This window comes from Stegastes partitus, unplaced genomic scaffold, assembly GCF_000690725.1.
Source record: "Stegastes partitus isolate 25-593 unplaced genomic scaffold, Stegastes_partitus-1.0.2 Scaffold1030, whole genome shotgun sequence".
Taxonomy (NCBI): domain Eukaryota; kingdom Metazoa; phylum Chordata; class Actinopteri; family Pomacentridae; genus Stegastes; species Stegastes partitus.
Genome location: NW_007578761.1, coordinates 49,381 through 66,316, shown reverse-complemented (window position 1 = coordinate 66,316; position 16,936 = coordinate 49,381). Strand labels below are relative to the sequence as shown.

The 16,936-nt window shown below is 40.0% G+C and overlaps 2 protein-coding genes across 4 annotated transcripts; both read right to left on the bottom strand.

The window, feature by feature from the left end:
* Window positions 1-990: 990 nt before the first annotated feature.
* Window positions 991-5,380, bottom strand: tlr9 (toll-like receptor 9). The gene is made up of 3 exons (XM_008295198.1): window positions 5,008-5,380; window positions 1,740-4,712; window positions 991-1,634 (listed from the first exon to the last, which is right to left on the bottom strand). Exons 1-3 carry the CDS (start codon window positions 5,008-5,010, stop codon window positions 1,428-1,430), a joined length of 3,183 nt encoding a protein of 1,060 aa, XP_008293420.1. The 5' UTR covers window positions 5,011-5,380; the 3' UTR covers window positions 991-1,427.
* Window positions 5,381-5,468: 88 nt separating this feature from the next.
* On the bottom strand, window positions 5,469-16,667 carry LOC103367231 (acylamino-acid-releasing enzyme). 3 transcript variants are annotated; one of them, XM_008295201.1, is made up of 23 exons: window positions 16,598-16,667; window positions 15,969-16,098; window positions 15,759-15,885; window positions 15,214-15,301; window positions 14,655-14,730; window positions 14,472-14,563; window positions 13,756-13,827; window positions 13,487-13,624; window positions 13,269-13,360; window positions 13,117-13,157; window positions 11,866-11,987; window positions 11,584-11,644; window positions 11,388-11,485; window positions 11,181-11,232; window positions 10,977-11,065; window positions 10,761-10,899; window positions 8,874-8,957; window positions 8,282-8,362; window positions 7,734-7,822; window positions 7,204-7,394; window positions 6,340-6,442; window positions 6,144-6,250; window positions 5,469-6,030 (listed from the first exon to the last, which is right to left on the bottom strand). In XM_008295201.1, exons 1-23 carry the CDS (start codon window positions 16,607-16,609, stop codon window positions 5,925-5,927), a joined length of 2,190 nt encoding a protein of 729 aa, XP_008293423.1. In that variant the 5' UTR covers window positions 16,610-16,667; the 3' UTR covers window positions 5,469-5,924. The 3 variants fall into 3 exon arrangements, with proteins under 3 accessions (XP_008293423.1, XP_008293424.1, XP_008293422.1); XM_008295202.1 differs by having other exon boundaries at window positions 13,762-13,827; XM_008295200.1 differs by lacking the exon at window positions 16,598-16,667 and having other exon boundaries at window positions 15,969-16,182.
* Window positions 16,668-16,936: the final 269 nt, after the last annotated feature.

Here is a 16,936-nt window from a genome sequence, read left to right as displayed (position 1 = left end):
TATTGTTTGTACTTTTCTTTTTCTGCTTTCTAACATACATACCTGACAGACTACATAAGTTAGTCAATTATTAAATACAGAATTTGTCTGTAATTAAATATAGATCTTTTCACATAAAGGTTTATGCCCATTCTATTAATTTAGCATTCCCCAGTCATTATTAGGTAAATCGTAATAGTTTTGTTTGTAAATGTACCTTTACATCCAGTCTCTGTAATTCTGGATACAAATTAAGCAAAGTGTTTTTCATTACATCCAACATAATGCATAGATCTTATTTTATTTATTTATTTTTGAAAGAGTACAAAAAAGCGCTGCCCTTAAATATGAATCTTCCAGGCATGTTCCACCTCCCTGTTACAGCACTAGAGCTTCTAGGTGGTAGATGGGTTTGGTTGTCTTAATTGTCCACACCGAGGACCAAAGTAGATAAAACACTTTACTACTGGTTTTTGCACTTTGTTAAATTCCAATGTATTATCTTAATTATGTGGTTTTTGTTTGACATCTGTTGCTGCTGCCCGTCACTTAACCTTTTTCTCTTTTTTTTTTCCACTGCAGATCATGAGGCAAAAACGAAATTGGGATTACAGGCTAAAATAGACTGATAAACGCAATACATCAAGCTGCACTGCTTTCATACTACTGTTCTGTTACTGTCAAAAAAAAAAGTAAATGGTATCCTGTCACCTACAGTATGTTTCGTTCTCATTTTCCTGTCAGTAGTTTGCAGAAATACTTACAGCCATATTAAAAGCAACGGGCCTGTCAAAGTTTTCTTCTTAAACTTACTGAGAAATTACAGGTGACTTTTTTCTTTTTTCTCCTTTGAATGGATGCTGTTAGACATCTGTAACTTGTTACCAAATAATCACAAGTTTCATTTCCCTCAACATCTGACCAAAGAGAAGTGAAATTCTGAAATTGGGGCGGGGGCGTTTGGCAGGTAGTGACGACTCCCTTTATATTTAGGAAATGAAGTTAGTGAAGTGACATCAATTCATGTTTATTTGCATAGTCTGGTATTTGTCCTTTGATTAGCATGGTAGCTAACAACGGCAAAACATCCCTCAGACAAAGCTTAACTTGCTAAAAAAGACAAAATCTATAGATATATATAACCTTAAACTTGGATACATAAAGAAGCCAAAACATCAAATTCTAAAATTCAAATTCAATTAATTCAAAATTACATTAGTAACACGCTAGAACAACCAAACTGTCAGATGTAACAACAGAACACAGTCATGAAAAATCAAATATACAATATACTTACACAACATTATCATCAATCAGCTATCCTTATATATGTGGCATCATCTCACCTTATATATGGACACCGATAGGCAGGTTGGTGAAAAGAGCTAAATGGAAGAGGGAAGTCTTTTTTGTGACCACGGTTCTCTCTGTTGTTAGTTAAAGGGAGGTCAAATAAAACTTTCACTCATGTTGTTGTCGTAAAACTTAAGGTTATCCGATGACAATGCCATTCTCATTCGATTCCAGAAAAGGGGTTGGGCCCTTGGGTTTTTTGGCCACGACAACACAGACTTCCTGCACAACCGCTTCCTCAGCTGAAGGTACTTCAGTTTGGGAAACATCTCATCCAACAGAACCAGTACGGCTGCATCCACCTTTTGATATAGAATTTGGGGTTATGAAAACATAGCAGCATCTCAATGACAGTTACAATGACATCCACAAAACACACATGCAAATAAAATGTCAGCTTTACTCACCTTCTCATCGAGAAGCCTCTGCTGAACCATGAAGAAAGCCTGGCGGATGACACCATTCACCGTCTCACTTCCTTTCATACTCCTGGACAGCACAAACACTGTCTTCACACTGCTGTGGACGGCGTTGTGCAGATTGTCAATACATGAAAGTCCAGGAATCCAGTCCCTTTCTTCCAAGCAGAGACAAAACCTCCGGTGGCCCGACTTCTCCAGATTGACAGTTAACTCTTTGTAAACCCAGTCCCTCACAGCCTGGTTTCTGGTGTCAAACACCACGAAGGCATCGTATTGATAATGTGAATCGCTACCAGCCAGCTGAGAGTAGCCTTTGTGTCCTGCCCAGAGCACCTGCAGGCAATACCACATATCCCAGCCATAGAGATGCTTCAGTAGGGGAAGAACAGTGAAAACCACAGCCAAGAAGGAGCAGACGAGGAAGGCTAAGCCGCCATATATGTCCTGGCAGGAGCGCTGGTCCATGGAGAGTATATTCCGGCCTTGTTGAGACTCTGGGTATTCACAGCGTAAATGTGTGGTCAGATGAGGAATTTTCACCGGAGTAGTACGCAGGAAGTCAGCGAACCAGGACGTATCACAGTCACATTTAAAGGGGTTGGCACGGAGGGTGAGTTTCTGAAGGGCGCTTCCATTTTTAAAAGGGGAAGGGAGATGCTGATGGTTCAACTCTTTGATCTGGTTGTGACTGAGATACAGATATTGCAGGGACTTTGTCTTACTGAGAAAATTCTCAGGAATATAACTAAGGCGATTGTGACTGAGGTCCAAGAGAGATAAATTGGCCCCAAATTCTATTGCCACAAAAGGCAAACGAAAAAGATAGTTTTGGCTCAGGTTCAGGTGCCGTAAATCGCTGAGCGCTGAGACGTTTTGCCATGGGAAATAGCTCAGCAAGTTGTTGCTCATGCTGAGGGCCTTAAGGCTTCTTGGGAAGTTACACAGCACTTCTCGTGAGACTGATTTCAGACCGTTGTTGGATATATCCAGGAAAGTGAGGTTTGTCAGATTTTGGAAGAAGTGAGTGTACCTGTTGTTATCAGACTCCCACATGATGTCCAGGTGATTTCCATTAAAGTAGAGGTAGTTTAGAGATCTGCTGTTCAGCCTTTGGTCGATTCGCATCCCAATGCCATTGTTTGCCATACTCAGGACTTCCAAGTTAGTCAGGTATTGAAGGAACTCAAAACGGTGGCCCATGCCCCTCATTTTGAAATGAAACTCATTGTTGCTAACGTCTAACACCTTCAGTGTAGATTTAAGTTCACTGAAAGCTTCTCTATAATAAAAATCCAGCCTGTTATACGACAGATTAAGGAACACTAACCTTTTCATGCCAATAAACAAACCTGACTTCAGTGCCTGGCTCATATAATTGTAGGAAAGATCTAAACAAACTGCATTTTCCATGCCCAGAAACACATTTTTGCTAAGAGACAGAATGTCATTTTGAGACAAGTCCAGTGTCAGCTTGTGTCGGCAAAAATGATCTTTAAAGTCCCAGATTGATGGAATTTGTGATGCATCGTCTTCAAACATTTCCAGCACGTTTGATTGTTCGGACTCCCAGATGTCACTTCCAGATGTGAGTTCTCGATCTCTTAAGATAGGGGGTTGGTCACGAAAATTGTTTGTAGGCAACTTTTGGTTCTGACAGCTTTCCAGTGCAGCGGTCCCCGATGATAAACTCGAGCAGCATGGAAGAAAACTTATCATGTTTTGTGACAGGTCAATATTGGTGAGGGATGGTAACTGTTTCAGGGACATCATGTCACAAGTATTAATGAAGTTCATTCTCAGTTCTAGTTTTGCCAGGTTTGGAAGTTTGGACAGAACCATAACGCTTTCTTTTGAAAGTGTGTGGAAAAAGTTACCGCTCAGAAGAAGAGATTGTAATCCAGATATATGACTAATATGTGGGGAGAGGATCAGTTCTGGGAATGTCCTCAGTGGTTCATAGTTATAGATAAGACTAATCCTTTTGAGGGCCTTCAGCTCTCCAAAGAAGGTGCCATTTCGTATAGCATAAGCCAGGAGGTTGTCAGAGAGGTCCAAACTGTTTAAACTCTTCAACGGTCTGAACAGGCCTTCTGGAAATGTTTTCAGAGAGTTTCCCCTCAAGCTGAGGTAGGTGATGGAGCTGTTCTCAGCATAGAATGAGTTTGGGTGTAGGTGTAATGGGTGACTATTTGGGCAAGGAAAGCAGGGCCTCGCTGCGTGGTCGCAACGCTGGCAATTCCACTCCAAATTCAAATCAGTGAGAACAGGCAGGTTCGCAAATGTCCCCTCTAAGATCTCCGTGATTGTGTTTTCTCTTAAATCCAGGCTCATCAGTGAGGGCGGCAGCCCTTTAGGGACAGCTGTAAAATTATTATACCCTAATGTAAGGTTTTTGAGTTTAGGGAGGTTTCTGAAAACGGTCTCGCTGATCTTGAAGGACTGGTTGCACGGGTTTGCATAAAAGCAGTTCTTGCTGAGTAGGAGCTGTTCAAGATTTGGAGTTCCTAACGGTTTGGTAATACTGAAGATGCAATTATTCTGTAGATCGAGAACCTTCAGGTTTTCAGGTAACCCCGGTATGGAGGTGAGGCTGTTTCCTGACAGATACAGATTTTTAAGCTTTAGCAGTGTCTTGAAAGCACCGGCGTTGATCGTCACTTTGCATGTGCGGTCTTCAAAGTCTCTCTTTCTACCTGGTAGACAGTTGCCCATCATCTTCAGAGTATGAAGATTTGGGACACCAGCAAAAGCATGCTCTCCCACGTACTGTATCTTTGTCCAACTTAAATCAAGTGACACTACAGACGTATTCTTGATGCTAGGGACATGCTTGAGCGGTCTTTCGTGGCAGTCGACTGCGGTGGCATTCTCATCAGCGTCACATGGAAAATACTGGATATTTATGCTCCTCACTAGTTGAAAAAGTTGACTAAGAATGAGGATATTTTTCACCAAAGCCTGAAAAAACAGGGAACCAAATTCAGTATAGCTGTTTGGTAATGGCTCAGAAAATGTAATTTGAGAGGGTTAGTTAATGTACACAACATCAAGCATTGTATAGTGCATTCAATCAGTATCAGCCGGTGCAGCGTACATTTGAAGCAGCTTCACGTAACTTGTACTACGATCACTTTTTGAAGCCATTCTCGTCAGCCTTTTCTGTCCTTACAATGTGACAATAGCAGGAGTTCATCACAGTAAAATGTGGTGCATTTAGTAGTTAACAGTAGAAAAATAATGTTATCTCACTTACCATAGCAGGTGGAGCATACGTCTTAAACTTCACATCGGGAGAAAAAGCAGCCTTTAATCCAGATGGGGAGAGCACAGGTACAAGGTTGTGCAGTGACAAGAAACGGGATCCATTTATGCAGAAGTGAAAGCATGCGGTTGTTTGCCCTGCAGCCTGATCCAAATCATGTGATGTAAGTCAAACTCACAAGGGACATCAGAGGCACACATTATTCTAAGTGACCTAAAAAAAAAACAACTTTACAAACGGTGACATGACAATCGCTGTTGAATACAGAAAAAAAAATAAATCAACAGCAATAGGAGACTTTTTGCAATAGTGGACACAGTTGGATGACTTCCTGAGTTCACTACAACTTCTTAAGAAAAGGAAAATAACATACCACTTCAGCACCTGCCTCAAGAATCGTTTCTAATCTGAACATGTGGCCGGGGACATGAAGATTCATCCCACGCTGCTAGTATTTTCACAATCTTTTTATTAAGTGCACTGTATTATGAAATCAAAAACACATTGATTTAAAAAAACAAAAAAACAAACAGTGACTCTTTGTTAATATATCCAAAATCATAATGAACTCACTGAAAAGCCCTTTGTTTTCTGCATGTGAAGACTGTAAAAAATAACAAAATGTTTTCCTGCTGAATTAAAAACGGTTTTTAATCAAGTGCTGTGTTAAAACTATTACTTCTTCATCCACTCATTGAATATAATAGTGGCAATCACCATACCAACAAACAGATTACAAGAAAAGTACAGTTACATAAGGTTTGTGAAGCACTTTCATTGCTTTGGTTTTAAATTGGACTTCATATCGTTGTCAAAAAAGGAACATAGTATCCCTTACAGAGAAGTGTGTTTACCTGGCAGCAACAACAGCATTACCACAAGAGCATGTATTTGGCTGAAATGTATCATCACTGACTCAAGTGTTGAATTATCCACAGGGCGATGTTCATAAAGACATCTGATTCAGCGTCCACCTTGGAGAGAGAGTGGTTGTTCCCTGGGTACCACAGCAGCCTAAGCAACATACATCAGAGCATTACAGGTTAAAAACGAACAGCAAAATATACTCGTTGTGCAGTGCATGTCTGACACAACCAGTAAACCATGATGCTCAGGAGGCTGCTTACCGAACTGGGACATTCTTTGCTTTCAAAGCTCTGTAGTACTCGATTCCTTGCCTGTTTGGTACACGCTTATCCTCCTCTCCTAAGGTAAGCAGTACTGGTGTCTGAACCTAGACGAGAGGCAACTTTAGATCACTACACTGTGGAACGACACCAATGAAGTCCCATGCATGCTCTCAAGAGACAATCACAGATATACCTGCGTGACATGCTTAATTGGGGACTTGTTCAACATTTGTTCCCAAACAGCGGGGTCAGGTAGACAACTAGTACTGTAGTCGTAGCCAACTTCAACCATGCACCTGCAAAAAAAAAAAGACAAAAAACAACAACACAGATCAACATCAAGAGGAAGAAAAACATCACTATCATCATTTACTATGTTTGCATTATTGAACACTTTCCTCCCACCATGTGATAATGAGGCATGTACATACTCTTATTCCACTCACTTGCTTATAGCTAGGGTTGGGTGACATATCGAATTATTTCTAATATTCAAAATTTCTGCTTTGGCACAATGTAACCAATGCCTACATTTGTAAACTTAGATATGTGCCTTCTCTGTTTTCTCTCAAACAAAACCACTGTTAACAGTGAGAAATCGTTTACTGCAGTTGTAACTGTGACCTGTTGCCATTTCAAAACAAAACCTGACAAAAACATGAGTGAGCTTTGCAATCAGACATACTTAATGGCAGCAGCTGCTGTTGCTGAAATTAAACCAAAGAAGTGTATTTGACAGCAAAGCAGTACTTCTTTTTTTTTTTTGCTGTTTTTTTTTTTTTTTTTTTAAGTTACCAGTATGTAAAATGATTAACATCTTGCTAGTGCTGTGTTTCTTTCATCGTTCTTGCAAATACAACCCTGGCCACTGAGGAAAGATGTATAGTTTTAACAAAGAAAACTAGATTTCAATCCTGCTTCGTCTTGGTCTTTGATTTATACTGGAAAGTCAGCGGTGCCACTGAAATAATACATGTAGTTGTGCAAGGCTGACACAGCCAATAAATGAATAACAAAATGAGGGCACAAGTTTGAAACCGTGCATTCTAAGACCAACCAGTCTGGGATGTCTGTGCTGCCAATCATAGAGGCGAAATTGGTGACAGGGTTGAGGGCTATACAGGCTTTGTAGAATCCTGGGTACTGGCCAATCAGATGACAGGCAAGGAAACCCCCATGGGAGCCCCCAGCAACTGCCACTTTCTGCACGTCGAACTCGCCACCTTTCAGAACACTTTCAACAGCAAACTGGAAGGAAGAAAATCATGAGGAAAAAAATATATAATTACATTTCGAAAATACACAGACTAAAAAATTAGGAGTCAGTGGAGTGAGAAGAACACAGGAGGAAATAAAACAAAGCTACTGCTGCAATGAGCCATAATTTAAACAGAAACTATAGCAATGAACATTCACTAATGACAGAAAATCAACAGAATATAGCCATAAATAAAACTGGAAGACATTCTTACCTGTATGAACAAAAGATATTTTTAGAGCTAATTATTGCCACAACTTGAAAAACATAATAATCATAGTTTTAAACAGCATTTGTTCTTTTGTCAGTGTGGGCAATTTTGTTCTTACTTGAACATCTTTCACATCCTGTGTGCCAGCATTTCCCGGTAATGAGAGAATACTGTCCTGGCCATACCCAATTGAGCCACGATAGTTCACTAAAAATATAAACAGTCAGTAAGATCAGTGATAGACATTATGGTGTACTCTTATACAGATTAACACAAATTCTTGAGTTGAAAGTAACCTCGAAGTTAGCATGTAAGTCAGCCTTTAACCAATGTTTGTGTTAAAACCCGGTTCCAACTGAAATAACAAGATCAAGAAAAGTGAACCAGTCATGCACGCGGCCTGTGGCCTAAGTATCTAAACCATGAAAAAAATTCTGCTCAGTTGTCACCAAAGACTTTATAGCTAGAATGTTGCCAACTTAACTACAAAAACATACATATCTAGATTTAAAAATGTGTAATATGTCAGACAGACAAAGGCGCATACTACAGGCCATAGAACAGCAAGTACAGCTGCTAAAAGTTTCAACCTGGATGATTTCCCTTTCAGCAGGTGTCACATGTACAGAGACAAAAACAGCACTTCACATTCTCCAGTCCACTCACCCAGTAACACAGCAAAGCCCATCCTGCACAGCACGGCGGAGGACAGACGCCACTCGGCTACAATCACTGAGTGAGGACCCCCTGATGACAGAAACAAGTTATGTGTAATACAGATGGGCAGTTTGTATTAGAGTCGATTGTCTAAGTGGCTCTGGGATCACAGTCTCGTGAGGCGTAATTGTCTGGAAGTAATCTGCATGTAGAATTAAAATATTTCAGACAGAGTAGTAAACCAACAGGATTATGAGCTATGATACGAAAGACCATTCTTGGTTTACAGAATATGATTAAACATTTTACCACTCAGGGCTCTATTGTCATAGCAACCACTGTCTGCAATGCCAATCTTATCAGCGGTAGGTCTTGACTGAACAGAGTCAAATCCCAACACAGATTCAATCCTAAAAATAAATCCAACATGGATTAAAAGTGCAGGTTTTGATCACTTCTGAATCCAAGTATACTGCTCATCAATAAAGAACAATTTTAATATTGATTTTCCAGAACGCTAAATTCAGGCAATACAACAATTACATAACACTGTCTGGCTGTTCATTTTGTTTGCACATAAAAGCAAAGCAGGTTAACCAACCATGAGGAGTGACGATAAGAGGCAGCTTTACGTCATCCTTGACCTCCTTTGGTTTGATCAGCAGGGCTTCAAAATCAAGGCCCGCTGGAATACAGTAAAAATTTGTTAGTCCCATCACGATTACACATGCTGCTTGTCATGCACCTCAAAGAACTTTAAATAAAAACAGACACTTGTGTCAGGAGCATTCTTCTGTAAAGTCTTTTAGCCCTTCTACTGTAAAAACACATCAGTACTGTCCAGCATTTTGTCATGCTTACACTAGCATGTCATGTATTACTGTTTTGTGCAAACACACACATTTAAAAAGCAAAAGTATAACCTCAGTGGGTACTAAATTTAGCTTTGGTTTATTCTTTAAAAAGTCTGGTTACTTTTAACTATATGCAAAGACCCTAATATTATATATACTTTCTTACCAATTTAAACTGAAACCAATTAAATGAATAAGTGTTTGCATATCTGGATCAGCAGTTCATCATTCTGTCAGCTTGTGGAATGAAGCTGTTGATCAGTCTGGAGGTTCGTCCTTTCATGCTCCGGAAAGATTTGCCTGATGGCAGCAGTTCAAACAGTTTATAGAGAGGGTATTCCACTGAATTGTAATGTAGAGAGACGGTTCTTACTTATTCTGTACCTTTTACATATGTAAAACAAGTTGGAGAGTGGACACAACTAACTGCACTGTTTCAAACAATTCAATGTGTGACAACCCTCTCCTCCCCCTCTCGATGTGATTTGCTTTTTCTTAAACATTAGGCTTGTGTCAGCCTTGAGTCAGAACAGGAACTTACAGAAACGCACCGACTGATTAAAACGTTATCAGACACATATCAGTTTGTATGCAGACCAACATCCCTGTAATTATGACACAGCAGCCGATTAAAATGCTGTAGAGGTGATGTGTTCTTTGTTCGTAGTTTTATATTTTATATGATTTCTGCATCAGATCAGTTTATTGCTGTACATAAGTCAGATGATCAAACCTGTCCCTTGCAAACTACATAAATTGACTGATAACATTCAGAACTAGTCAAATACAGTAGAAAGAGATACAGAACAGCTTTTGTTATCAGATATTGAGACAGTCAGGATGAAAAATCTGTACAGATGCTACTTTAAGAATCCTCATCACCCACTTACCAGAAGTGTTGGTGTTGCTAAATGCCTCAAGAACTAAGATCAGCCAGGTATTATTATGCATTATAACAGAACTATATACTGACTGATAAACATCACCGACCACGCATCTCGGATAAACCTTCATAATCAGAGAAATAAAGTTCAAATCTCTCTAATTCAGTTAAATGAGAATTAGATACTGAGCCGACCTCTAATCTAATCTCGGCATTTCCAGTCATAATGGGAAGTTGTGCAGTTGCGAGAGTGCACCTGCAGCAACTGGCCCCAAAAACTGCAGTCGCCTTGATCTCAAAATGTTGTCCTTGCATAGGTTTGCAAGACGGCAACATAAGTTGGGAACAAAAATTTAACCAGCATGCACTAAATCTGCACAGGTTTGGCTCATCCCGAACAGCCTATTCTCTGTGAACTCCACTGCTCGCGCTCTTCTCCCTCAGACACCCATGTGGCTTTGTTGACTGATGATTAGCTTGTGTTTTGTACCAGATAACATTGTAATCATAATTTTTCCATGGAAGCACTCACCTTCATTGCTGATCTTACCCACTACATCTGCCATTGTTAGTTTAAGTTCTACTATGTTTTCCTTATAAATAATTTGATAACCAGCTTTGTTGTGGGGCTCTCCCCAATTTGTCAAGCCTATGGTGGCCTGTTTGTGACAGATGAAAAAAGGAAAAAGCTATGTCCTACGACTGCTGTTTAGATACAAGAAAAAAGAAAAAGAGAAAATTTTCTTCTTACGGTATTGACTGTTGTCTTGCTCTGGGGGAGGGGTGAAGGTCAAAATCTGCCAATCGATATCTGGCAAAGTCTGAGAGTCCTCCAAAGTAATCCAGACCACTTCCTCTTGGGAATCTCTCCCTGGAAGGAAGCCCACCCTCTGCACACAAGAAATGACAGTGCTGTAAGTGACATGTATACCATCTATGAATATGCATACAAAAACATTGATCCTACCAGAATCGGAGGGCAGTTGGGCGAGGAGCAGCTGACCACCATCAGATCTCTCTCTATGTTCAGCAGACACCAGTTACCAACATCAGACTCTATAAAAAGAAAACAGAGAAAATCATTAGACACAAGTTGGAATTAACACATTTAAATTAGTTATTAGAAAAACCTAACACTTGTCAAGAACTCCAAGTGCGTGCGGTGACTCACTTGAAGTCAGAGAGGTGATGCTTCCTGTGCCTATATCCACTACCAAGAGATCCTATAAAACCAAGAACAAAAGACTATGACAGCTATTATTTTCCAGGTAAAGAATGATTGCAAGATGCGCTGTCTAACCGAGTTTATTTATCAGAAAAAATATCAAACCTAAATTTTTCTCATAACAACAAGCCATTTCCTCGGAGGCGACTATACCTTGCGGCTGCGCTGAGGACAAGCGACAATAATACGCTGACTGTCGGCTGACCAGCACTGAGGGGACAACTGAGAGCTGTAGATGCCAGTGAATCCATCTGTAAAGTCACAGCAATAAACACAGACACAGTCTTTAGTGTACCGTTTTATACGCAACGATAAAGACACACTATAGCAACCACTAAGCATTCCTCACCATCTCCAGGCCGCTTCACGACATCTACCACCACCGACGTCTTCTTAGTGTACCAGTCATACTAGAAAAAAAATACGCAAAAAAAAGAAGTCCATGAAAGTGTATTTATTGACTCATAAATTCATTTCTGTTTCAACAAGCTTAAATGTCTACAGAACAGATGGTGCATTGGGTAAATAAACATTGATTCTAACATGTTTTGTCCAGAAAAGACACTGTACACTTTGTAAGGAAGAGAAGGTGCATGTATTTTACATTGAAACAGACTTTATTCTGTCTTACCATACAGAGCCTGATGCACTGCATGTGTGGTCCATAGACAGAACATTCCAGGTAGGCAATTCGACACTGGTCTGGGCTCAGCCTGGGGGAGCACACTGCACTGGTGCCTGATGAGAGCTGCTCTGATGGACACAGGAAATATACATACACATTAGCAACGTTACATAACTGTGCCCATTCTGCTAGACGCTAGGGCTGAAAAATTAGCAAATCACAAAGGCTTCCTATTATGATAGATGTTTTTCAGCGCGTCTGACTTCAGATTTAAACTGTTGTTTCAATGGTTGTACAAATGCACGTGTGACAGTCATACTTTTGATTGCATCTCAGGTGGTAATGTCCCATCACATTTTAAATGTACTACACAGTGAATATTGAACTGCAGCTTGATTTTAGACAATTACGTTGCAAATAACATCTTAGTATCTATCAGAAATATTGCAATTTGATATGTTCCCCAAATCATTCACCTTTGCTAGAAATTATTTGGTAAATTAGGAACATCAGTGTAAAACTGTTAACTCAGGTACTCAGTTCCTGGTACTGTGAACTTTGCTTTGAATGGTGTGGAAATTCATGCAAACCTTCTCAGGTTACATCATGTGCTTCAAACATGAAACTAAACAAGGACAATTTTGTTATGTGAAGCTTGATTGAGGCGTGCAGGTAAAATTGTGGCCGACCCCTCCCACCCTGGACACAAACTCTTTCAAACACTCCCCTCCGGCAGGAGGCTTTGGTCCGTCAGGACCAGAACCTCACGTCACAAGAACAGTTTCTTTCCGTCTGCCACCAACCTCATGAACGAGACACAGAACCCCCCACTGACCCCCCTGCCCCCTCTATATCTGTATAAATGTAAATATCAATATATCTGCACCCTCAATATTCTTGTAGAGAACACTACCGTTCTATGGTTCTTGTTTAAATTTAACTTTGATTCTTCACTCCACAACATTTTTTTTGCTTCTGCTTTGCACTATTAGTTATTTTTATTTTTAGTTACTTTATGGGACTCTATATTTATTGTTGTATTGTTGCACCAACTCACCAGAATAAATTCCTCATATTGTGTAAACTATACCCGGCAATAAATCTGTTTCTGATTCTGACTGAACTTTACAATGTGCAAGGTTTGGTGTAAAAAGCCTCAGAGTGGGATGGACACTGACCTCATTTCATTTACCAGGATTTTGTTAATTAAATAGGTTCTATAGGCCTGTAAGAAAGAAAGGTCAAGCTCTCACTTACCACATTTTCCACCAGTAAGATCCACATAGAACAAAGACGACCTGTCAAAGACAATGGAAACAGGTATAACATGCGATACTAGCTGATCAAGAAATGTTAGACCATTCAGCTGTACAATCTGACTGTTCTCTGATCAGTGTAAATGTAATTACCTCCTGTTGGGGCAGTACTTGAGACCAAGCCTGAAAGGCTCATGCCACCAGCCTACAAAAACCACACCTGTATCACCTGGAGCCCAAAATGCCTACAGTGACGAAAACAGAGTAACAGCAAGAACAAGACAGAACAAGTACAAAGGAATATGAGTATACTTGAAGTGCACAAAGATTAAAACGAAACCATACGCCATTGTGCAAACTGTTGCACCAACCTGTCCAGGTGAGATATCGTCTGGCACTCCTTCCAACACAGAGACGTTGTCACCCTCAATGTCCAAAACACAGAGCACTGGACAGCTCTTACTGACCAAACCTTCTCCCCAATCCTCATGGAAGACAAACTGCTCCCCCTGCAGGAACAAAAAGGAAAAACACCACAACTTAGCCTGGAGGGGAATAGAGCATAAAACTGATGAATTAATGTTTAAGTCTTGAACAGTGAAAAGTGGCTTCAATTTTAAGAAACGCTAAATGCATTCACTTTTACAGTCTCCTTTTTCTCCACTCTCATGGTGTCTTCTTCGTCTCCAATACTAGACAACTCTGAGTCAGTCTACAAAGAGAAAATGAGAGAGAAATTAGTTTTTAACCTGCTAGAAGTTAATTTTTCATTACAATCACTCATCTGCTTATGGTTAATCAGCAGTTAATCACAAACAGGGAAGAACACATGCGTCACTGCCCCCATGGCACCATTGCAATCAGTGTTATCAAGGTATTTTGCTTTTGAAAGGCAGTGGAAAATACCTGAGGTTCATTCAAAAAGCAACCACTTGAAAAATGCACCAGTTTGGAATGTTTCTAAGATCAAGCAGGGATTGATTCTTTCAGTGGCACTTGAGATACATCTGTTCTGGCTAGCAAGTGTGTTTATGCTATCAATCTGATGAAGCCATTTGTTTACCAAAAAGGCATTATTCCATAATCCAGCATGTAATTCAAGCTTTCTTTCAATTTCAGGAAGAAGCACAGGATAGCTAACAACTTTTACTATCACTGTGATGCAACTCCTTAAATGTTTCTTATATCTACTTTAAAAAAAAAAATGTTGCTGGCTCTCAACAATATGAAAGACAATCTATTTACTGACAACATGGAAAAGTCACTTGCTTTAAAGCTTTAGAAAGTAGTGCAGCAGATTTCTACTTTATGAGATTCAGCGTCAGTTTAGCATCAAAACCAGTTTTGCACACGTACCTGAAAGTAAGACTCTGCCTTGGGTCTTTTTCTCTCTGCCACATACAAAAGGTGGGTCTCAGAGTGAGACCAAACCAGGCAGCCAAACTGTTCTAAGAATGCAAAACACAATGTGATTAAAACTGGTACATATAAAGGAACATTTCAATTAAACTGGTTCAGAAAAAAGCCTTGATGACTCACCATCTTCATAGACCTTCCCATGCTTCTTCAAGGCTGTTAGATTGATGCTCTTCATCTTGATGTTTTTACTCCAGATCTGAAGGGTTACAGAGAGGTCAGAGAAAAAGAGAAGTTAAAGAAATCTGGTTTAAAATGCAAAGTCAAATAAGTCTGTAGATTCTTAGTCATCCAGGTCATGGTAATCATAATAGTTTTAGTAGAAGGCGACTGTTCTTCTCTTTTATGGGTTTCTGGAGATTTTTCACCTCTCATCCAAAACACTTATTCAATTCTAACTGATTTATAAGAACTCCCGAGTATACATTATATTTTCACCTCAAATTTCATTAGCCATGTGAGTTGTGGGTGAAAAACAAAATGTCCAGTTGTCTTCGACTAAAACTCTTAGGAAAATCACACAAGGCCTTAAAACAGAAACTATAGGTAGAATATGAAATAGAGCAGAGCCAGAGATGAGCAGCATACAAGATGAAATAAAACAGTAACGCAGAACAGTGGCAACTAACAGGGTAGGTACAAGAGCCAGTGCTGAGTCTGAGCCAGACAGACGGCCACACACCTCCAGAAACTGTTTGTCCTCTCCTTTCACTGTGCATTCTCTCACAACTGCCTTCATTTCACCAGAAGGAGAATCCTTGCTCAGCACCCTGACAGGAGAGACAAATAAAAGAAGACCTTTAAGATAGGATAAGATAAAACTGCATTATTTTTGCCAGGTATTGCTCAGAAAAAACAAAGTGACATAACATGAGAAATACAGGGCCAAGTAGAAAAGCAATAAGATTACTGAAAATAAAATAAGTAGGCTACAATAAAAGAAAAGATAGTATAAAGTAATGCAGGCAATGATACTGAGATAAATAACATCACACATTATAAGGAAATATTGCACATTACACCGACATGTCGTACATGAAGTGAAATATTGCGCGTGAAAAATAAAATGTTATACATGGCACTGAAACTGATATAGCACAAGCTATTGAGAAAAGTGGTATTGAGGTTATTGTTCAGCTTTAAGTGCTTCATGGGTTTCGCTGTCATTCCAGCAGAAGGAGGAGACAGTTGAACCCACATCCTGATAAAATAGCAGACTGTACATACTCTCCCTTGATTTCAGTGCAGTTTCCTGAGGCTCCAGAGTAGACCACCGACTTGTCATCGTGGAACACAATGTACTGTCTGCAAAACTTGACATTCTCATTCCTCTCCAGATCACGCTGGCTCCATTCTGCAGAAGAAAGTAAAGCCAGTCAGTATGAAGGACCATTAAAAAAAATCTGAACACCTTAGTGTGACACAGATTGCCTCTACCTGTGTAGATGTTGCTGTATTTGCCTCCATACTGAGAGGTGATAACGGGTCCCACGTCTGCTCTGCTCAGAGAGGGGAAGAGGCTGAGCTCTCTGTAGAGTCTGGCGATTTCCTCCGGGTTGGACATCACCTGACGACACGCAGCAGCAGCAGAATGACTCGCACAACGTCTGAGTGATACGACATGTTTGGCAGCGAACAATGTCCGATTCATTTCCTGGCTAAGCAGCTAGCCGTCCATGCAAACTTTGTGTAGTGTTTACCACAGGTGAACAGAAGTCAGCTAATCAACGCCATTAGCCTAATTAGCTGTGCAAACTCAGAAATGAAGCAATAACTCTCAAATAACAAGCAACCACGTGAACGAGGTAGTTTGTTGCTAGCAAGTTCATGTATCTGACCAGGAAGTTCCTGCGACAGCTGGTAGTAAACACCCGAACCAGTGTCTGTTTGCTAGCTTGACTTGAAAGCTGGCTAACTCTGTTAATACGTTAAAAACAAATGACAGCATATTTATCGCAGGCTAATACATTTGCACCTACAGAATATATGTTTTGTGTTGTACATTATTGCTACAAAAGCAAAAAAAAAAGTAGTACAATGAGTCAGCTCGCTAAGTTTAATCATACCTGTGACTCCATGACAGAGACGGTGTGTGTCGCTGGTCTGCAAATGTTAAGGCGCTGGCAGCACAATAGAGCTGCTTCACTGTAAAGCTAGCTAAAAAATAAAGGATACGGTAGTTACAGCTTCCGGTTGCCGCTTACTACTAAAATAAAAGTACCAGAATGCACTAAATCATCGGAATTCAGCAGTTAATAAATGCTGAATAGGAATAATAATAGCAATCTATAAAATTAACAGGGAAAATTTGGGCACAGTCTACCAAACAGACAAGTTTATTCGCAGCAACAACAATGCATATGCTTTTATTGTGAAATAAAGTGTAACACCCAACCGCTAATAAC